Below are 7,500 nucleotides of genomic sequence, written 5' to 3'. Positions count from 1 at the left end.
TTTTTTTCAGAAAGAGGAAAAAAGGGCAAGTGAATAATACCATTTCATTATATATTTTTCTTTCCACCACATGTGTAAATTCCTCACTATTAGAATTTAAGGAATAATTTATAACCATACATAAGGTTATAAAATAAAAGAAAGATAATCCATATATCAAAGCCACTTTATTTAATCCATAATATACACAAAATATCTGCCATATCATATAAATCTCTGTACTGATACTGGTTTTGTTATAATATAATGTGCAACCTATGTATTCTTTGCAAGTGATTGTTTTCATAATAAAAAATACTGGATGATGCAAATCCAAACCTATCAAGATTTATAAAGCTGAAGTTACCAATTCTTTGAAATCAGGAAAAGAGATTCATAGCAAGAGACTTTGGAGTTCAGAGCTGAAATATACAAAATTTCCATAGCTAGAGATTGCTTATGATACTATAAACAATTTATATCCTCCCCCAATTTCAATATATCCAACCATTAAAGACAGTTCTTTTCAATTGCATTTACTAATAGATTCATAGACAAATTTAGTGTATCAATACCCTTAGCAGAGAGACAAATGCCTAATTGGAAGCATATTATAAATATGCCCACAAACATACATTAAAAATTATATTCCATGTGACTTTGTATGTTTGCCTTAGTTTAAAAGTCAGGCCTTAAATCTTTCTAAATATAACTGTTTTACTATTTTCCCATGTTTTTTTCTAAAAAAAAATCCATGCAAATTACCAATTGGAATTTACAAAAACACAAAATAAATATTTGTCTTTCCTACATTTCAACATTATGCAAACCAAAGTAATATCAATTATCAATTAAAAGTGGCATTCTTGTTTGAGCTAGTGTTATTAAATTTCCAAGAAAATTCTAAACTGCTAAGTATATGAACAACTACACTTATCAATTAATGGGGAGAAATATATATCCTTTTTTTTTCAAGGGTTCTAATATTCAATAATGTAAAACATCCATAACATGAACACGAAGTCTTCAAAACTAGGGTCAATGAGGATTCCTGAATATGTGCATAAAACATTGCATACAAAACACCAGAATGGCCAGTGCTGAACACGTCACAAAATGAAGGGGACTTTCTATACAATGTTTATTTGTAGTCGTGGAAAAGAAAAGCTGTCCAAAGTTTTTTAATCATAACACGCAGGCATGTTCCCTTATACGTTATCGTGATCTTTTGGATGCTTCTATTTAGCTGAATATTATAACATGGGAAGATTACCCAAGTAAAAAACACAAGATTTTGCATTCTAATCCATGTCAGTTACTTGAAGGGAATAAGTGCGAGAGAAAGAATTTTGTTTGCACGGATCTACATTCATGTCTGTATGTAACTGTATGCCTGTCTGTATGCATATCTGTGTGTGCGCAAATCTGTGTGTATGCATGCATACATGTGTAAGGGAAATGGCATGCACTCTCTTTCTGACTAGCAAGTATTTTATTTTTATGTCCCGCTGAAATTTCCACTTAATGAACTATATTACATTTTATATTTCATTCCAAAAAAACACACTGTTCCATCATAAACTATAATTAAGTAGTACTATGCAACACTATTTCTTCTCTCTCAATCATATAAACCAATACTCTAAACTTCTCCCTTATCAATAATTTCTGGCTTCCTAATTTTGATTATGTATTATGCACATTAGGTATGTTTGTGTAGCCCTTGAAAATTCTCGTAAACTCTTGTGTTGTATATTTTCCAAGTATAAAAGTTTACTGTAAAGCTCAATTACAACTTTGATCAATTATTTTACAGGATGGATCTACATTTTTTGCATATTTCATATATCTCACATCCAGGTAAAAACTAGAAATTTTTCATTAGATCCTTAAACCTGAGAATCTCATAAACAGCCAGTCACACACACATTAACACACACACATACACATGCACACTTTTGTCTTAATGAACTGTATCTGCCTTTACAATGGAAAAAATGTCAATTTTTTTTGTTACAGTATAGTTTCAATATCACATTTGTTACATATAGTGAGCGAAATCTAAGCCTTCTATATGTCTAAGGTATATATACAGAATCCTTCCACCAAAAAAACAAATAATATGCTTAGATATGAAACCTAATCAAACTAGAGTCACAGGAATGGATCTCACTAACTGAGTACCAAATAGTATGCTTCAAGGTATTGCACAAAGAAAATAATAATTTTCTTCCTCTTTCTTTTTTTGAGGAAACTATAGAATCAGCAATAAACAAGTAAAAGACCTTACCTAACTAAAATGCCAAAAACTGAAAAATTCAGAAACATGAAAGAAGAATCAAACTCATCTCAAGCTCCTGTTTGCACACATTGGTACTGCATACATATCTATTTTATTACTAGTAAGCAGGTATTTATAGCATGTCCACTACTTGGGGGGGTGATTACTCATTATATTCGTTAGAGAGGTGTAGTTTAGGATGCTATCATTGGCATACCTTTTACAAGGAAAATACTAACTCCACTAAAGGGGTGAAGCAAAGACGAGATGAAAAATGTCTAACTTTACAACTCATCTACTTGGACGTGTTTTCAGTTTCTCATACTTTGCTTTTCTCTTTCTAGTCAATGCCTCATACTCACTACTTTCTTTTCCTCTACCATGTATGGAAAACCCATCACAGGTCTAATAGCAAGGCACATAAACATTTCATAAGTTAATGTCTGAACTTTGTGCAAAATATGACTAATAGTTATATATACTTTTATAGCCTTACTGTTCAGATTTTAAATAATACAGCCATTTCTGTTAAAGAACAACATAAGCATGAAAAAAAAAAACAAGATAAAGAAACAATAACTTGTACATCTTATCAACTAGTATACTTTTTAAGTACAACCTTGCTAGTATAAACCATTTTTTTACCCAATACAAAAATGTAATGCAGTTCAATTCATTATCCATTACATCTGTAAATGTTATTCAATAAATAATTAGAATAAACTCTTGAGAGCACAATACCAACTTAGGCCTAAAAATAGAATCTTTTCCAAAATATACAAACAGCTACGAAAGTAATAAAAAATGTAACTAAAAGTATTTCTTTCATAAATAAAATTGTAAGAGTAATGATGGCCATTACTTTCCTTCACAATATAAAAAATAAACAAGAATAAAAATTAATGAGAATGCAAATGATAAATCTACACATGTAAACACAAGAAAGTGCACATTAAAATATCCCAAAACATGGGAGCTAAAACCAATAATACTAACCAAGAGTCATAATCATCAATTGAACTGTAGATCATTCATATCAGATCACATTACACTGCTATGGTTTCCTCCTCTTTCCTGGGTATTTTTTAACAATCCTCATCCAACTGGTGGTACTTGTGACTGTTATCAACTGCACTGGATGACATGGAGTAAGCACGCAGGTTGGTAGCCGTGTAGCTCTCCTGTAGGAACATGGAAGTAGCCACAAGGAGCACCATCTGTTGACAAGGGGAAACATACATAAAACTTGAAACAATTAGTTGTAAAGACATCCATCACTAGAATTCAGCCTAAACAAAGAAATATGAGCGTATTAGTACACATCTACAGTGTTTGACATAATATATTTGTTTATATTTATATTTATATTTATATAAACATTCTCTTACCAAAGCTACATGCATGGCACAAACAGGCAGCCAAACTCCTCTACTCAAACTGTGGTAATCAATCCCAATGGAATGTAGCACAGTTGGAAGACATCCCTGTGTAAAATAAAAATATTCTTTGAATACACATTTCTAACATAACATTCGAAGTCTCAAGACAATTTTGTAACTCACAAAAATATAATACTTGGTTATAGATCTAAAAATACTAAAAAAAATGGAACACTTAGAATGTCCTCACCTCTGTAATCACTTCATCATCAGGGACTGCCAAATTGGCAACATCCTTTCCACAGCCTTCTACAACCAGGAGGCAACAGGAGTCAGGCACGTCTGTACCATTACCAAATGTTGTTAGGAACCAGTCCTTGTAAGAGACGACACCACAGCAGTTCATCTGCAAAATTTTGGTCTCTTAATGAATCTTAGTATATAAACTTTATAAATCAGAACAGATCCCTCCTTCAAAGACAGTTTATCTTTGGTAAAACCTGGAATAAACATAGATGGATGAAGACAGCAGCGCTCAATTCATCAGATTTGTCATCAATTAGAATAATTATCACAAATATATTTCACCTATGTTTTACACTGACAAAATACTGAATAAACATTACTAATAACACCTAGAAATTCAAAATATTTACAAGTGATCAATGCTCCTACAATTCTAGAAAACAATGCAATTACTGTATTTCTTAATAGCAGTCAATGTATGTTATAACAAGATACACTGATGATGACCAATAACTTCTACTTCTTACTTATTGCCTGGGTCTATCCAGCATTCCCTTATACGTAATTATTCCCTTAAAGTCCCCACAAACATCAAAGCAAGTACTACAAGAACAATATGATATGCAGGTGTAGGATGAACAGAGGTTTGCAGGTAAACATTAGCGTGAGCAATTTGTTATTATCATCTGGCATAGTGAGCATAAGTATTACTACAGTCAGTCAGTAACTGTAATATTCAGGAATATAATATGTGCAGTATGTGCAGATAGTGTAATGGTAGTACCATAAGTTATCTTGCCAACTGGTGCATATTTACTGTATTCAGAAATTATTACATATGACTAGACTACTCTTTTTAATTTACCTAATTGCATATATCAATAATAATTACCTAAGCTTCATTACCTAAACCAAAAATGTCTTTCAACATTATTTCACACCTCAATATTCTTAGAAAGCTTTTACACTACCATCACAAGTGTTCATACCTCCATCTGGATCTCATCCCATAGCTGTGTATCAGAGACATTAAGTCCATAGTCAACAGAAGTGACATGCATGGAATGAGCCATGTAGCTACTGAGGGCCTGGCCGAGTACGTGTTGCTTCTTGTAAACAAGGGTGGTTCCCGCAAGTTCTGTTACAACCATCAGCAGTAGCAGGGACAGACACTGGAAGACAAGTTGGGATTGCTTCACAATCATATTATGTAGAACTTATTTATCATTTTGGCCACAAAGAGCTTAATTTGAATTTTATTAAGAGTATGTCTTAATAAATCTGTTGCATAAAAAGGTAATTGAAAAAAAAATTAAAATCCAAAAATTAAACACTTCGTCTCCCTAAATTTAATGAAGGAAGTTCTTACCGTTTTGAATGCTTTAGGTTTTGGGGCCAGTGTTGCAATTGCTCCCGCAGTGCTTGTGGCAGTTATTCCAACACCCAGGACCATGATTATTCCCACTGCAATCCATAGCCAACCAGGGAGCCATGGGGAGAGATAGGCTACATATGCTGTCAACAAACTGCCACCGGTATAGCCAACTGCTATACCCGTGCCCTGTAAAAAATCCATTTTTGTTACTCAATATATATATTTCTGGGTAATTAAACGGGAAAGAAATCAAAGAAACAATAGAGAAATGTTAGGGATTACGAAGAGCAAATTAAAGGAATGAAAAAGGAAAGGAAAGCAATAAAGGTAAAGACTGAAAATAAGAAAATGCCAACCACTAACAACTGGTACAATCATCTTCCTGAGGTCATGCGACTGTCAGATGTCCTGTCACTGAAGCCAGAGAACATCCTACAAAACACTATTATATCCATATTTTCACAACAAGATTCAGATAAAGACTTCTGACTATGACACCATAATTAATTGAAATACATGGCTATAAACTTGGCTATCACCTTATTTGTCATAATTAATCTGATAGAAAAATTGTCCCCCAGTGGTTTCTTGGTGAAAAAAAAGAAATAAATATGTAAAATAGGACCAAATGAAGATGGAGAAAAACTAAATTAAGGCCACATAGATCAAATGATTAAATACTAAGTGTAAAACATAATCTGCAGAAAAAAATAAAAGGTAAGGCAACAAACACTCATCAAAGTTTGCAGATGTATGTTCCTTCAGCTAAGACCTGCGAATATCCGCCTTGTATTCTCTTTCAAGATCGAGCTTGTAAACCTTCTTGGCATCTTAGTATCAAATAAGGAACAAGTCTAAACTCTATCTTTATGAATGCATGTGAGGAGAGGGGCTTTGTAAGTGTGAAGTGTGAAGTGTGGAGGTCACAGCATCACTTCATGTAGTCTTATTCTAAATAATTGCTTAAAACCTCTTCAGATAATCTTTAAAGGTACGACACACTTATAAATACTACTACATTCTAGATCTTAAATTTGCTTTTTCCAACCAGAACCCTAGATCAAGTATCAGCTATATTTCAATAGCACAGCATGGATAAGTAATATGACAAAACTATACAAATATACTTGCAAACATATTTTGGATACCTAGTCTTAAAACAGTACATTATTATGAGTAGCCCATAAAATGAGAGAGAAATAATTAATCCTATCACCACTTATTCCCTTTTCCAGTAAATGCCCAGAATATCTTAATCTCTGGTTACAGTATAGTACAGAATAATATTTTTAATCTCTAGTAATACTTATATATCTGAATTTGCTATAATAAATATCACAAATGTATAAGACCTTCCAATAGCTGTAGTAATTTCCATGAAGTGTACATAATAAAAATTGAAACAAGAATGAAATCTGACATCACTGACATTCATTTCCTTTCTCTCAGCAAGCTACTGAAAGTCTCTGGTAACTGTACAACAAACATACCACCCTTTTGTATTTATAAAAATATGTTGCAAATTCAATTTCAATCATTGTCAACCATGCTTGATGACCTCCCTTGCTCAATACCCTTAATGCGCCACATTTCCTTTGTCAGAAATCGCGAAAGAGCTGCAGACTGACGAAAAGACGAAATAAAATTATCTTTCAGGAAGTGCATGCCTCAACACTGTGCAAACATTCAATGTAAACACTAAAACATTCATCGGCTTTAAATCAATGCGAGAAGTATGAGCTCTCTCTCATCGATTACAGCCGCTATTTCCCCAAATGTTGATTTCAGATGTGAACTGATAGTAATACCTACTACTCCTGTTAACCCTAACGTTAGTCGTAAATTTACGTTTCTTTGTTACCAAGTAAAAATTTTGGGGTAAACACTCCCTCCTCTCCCTGGGCCTATCACGCCACACGACCTAAAAACCGTCTGTTATCGACTCCTTCTTACATCACAACGTTATCAAATCCTTCGTCATCATTTTTCTCTAGCCAAACTCCAAAAATACTCACAGCAAAGATGATAAAAGCAGCAAATGCGATGTACTTCGCCACAGCCATGTTTCCGTGCTGCTGTCTCGAGTCCGCCTCCGTCAGCTGATCTCGGAGCGGTTGCCGGCGAGCATATTTGTTTCGGTCGTTTTGACCTTGCAGCTTTTTGAATGGATGTGTGTTTGGAGATAATATTTGTACTTCCGAGGATTTTACGGGATGTGTTTGATATGTATATATATATTG

General features: G+C 33.5%; 2 protein-coding genes across 2 annotated transcripts in view; one reads left to right on the top strand and one right to left on the bottom strand.

Moving 5' to 3' along the window:
* LOC122256733 (uncharacterized) overlaps positions 1–747 on the top strand; it is an 8,145-nt gene extending 7,398 nt beyond the window's left edge. The window contains exon 6 of the mRNA XM_043021619.2: positions 1–747. This exon is cut by the window's left edge and continues 544 nt beyond it. The gene's annotated coding sequence lies outside the window, so the exon portion shown is untranslated.
* Positions 148–7,423, bottom strand: LOC122256734 (tetraspanin-1). The gene is made up of 6 exons (XM_043021620.2): positions 7,276–7,423; positions 5,255–5,446; positions 4,875–5,057; positions 3,890–4,045; positions 3,649–3,744; positions 148–3,477 (listed from the first exon to the last, which is right to left on the bottom strand). Exons 1-6 carry the CDS (start codon positions 7,321–7,323, stop codon positions 3,346–3,348), a joined length of 807 nt encoding a protein of 268 aa, XP_042877554.1. The 5' UTR covers positions 7,324–7,423; the 3' UTR covers positions 148–3,345.
* Between the last annotated feature and the right edge of the window lie 77 nt (positions 7,424–7,500).

The sequence above is a fragment of the Penaeus japonicus genome, unplaced genomic scaffold, assembly GCF_977035675.1.
Source record: "Penaeus japonicus unplaced genomic scaffold, GWHDUDI00000001_assembly GWHDUDI00000031, whole genome shotgun sequence".
Classification (NCBI taxonomy): Eukaryota; Metazoa; Arthropoda; class Malacostraca; order Decapoda; family Penaeidae; genus Penaeus; species Penaeus japonicus.
The sequence above is the reverse complement of the archived record's forward strand: the minus strand, read 5'-3'. Positions and strand labels throughout refer to the sequence as shown.

Bases quoted from the DNA above. Each gene is read 5' to 3' on its own strand.
- LOC122256734 (XM_043021620.2), bottom strand. From the start codon at position 7,323: ATGGCTGTGGCGAAGTACATCGCATTTGCTGCTTTTATCATCTTTGCT. The intron at 5,447-7,275 runs GTGAGTATTTTT...GATTTTTTACAG, and splicing joins CTGCTTTTATCATCTTTGCT to GGCACGGGTATAGCAGTTGG. The intron at 3,478-3,648 runs GTAAGAGAATGT...CCTTGTCAACAG, and splicing joins GTGCCATGCATGTAGCTTTG to ATGGTGCTCCTTGTGGCTAC.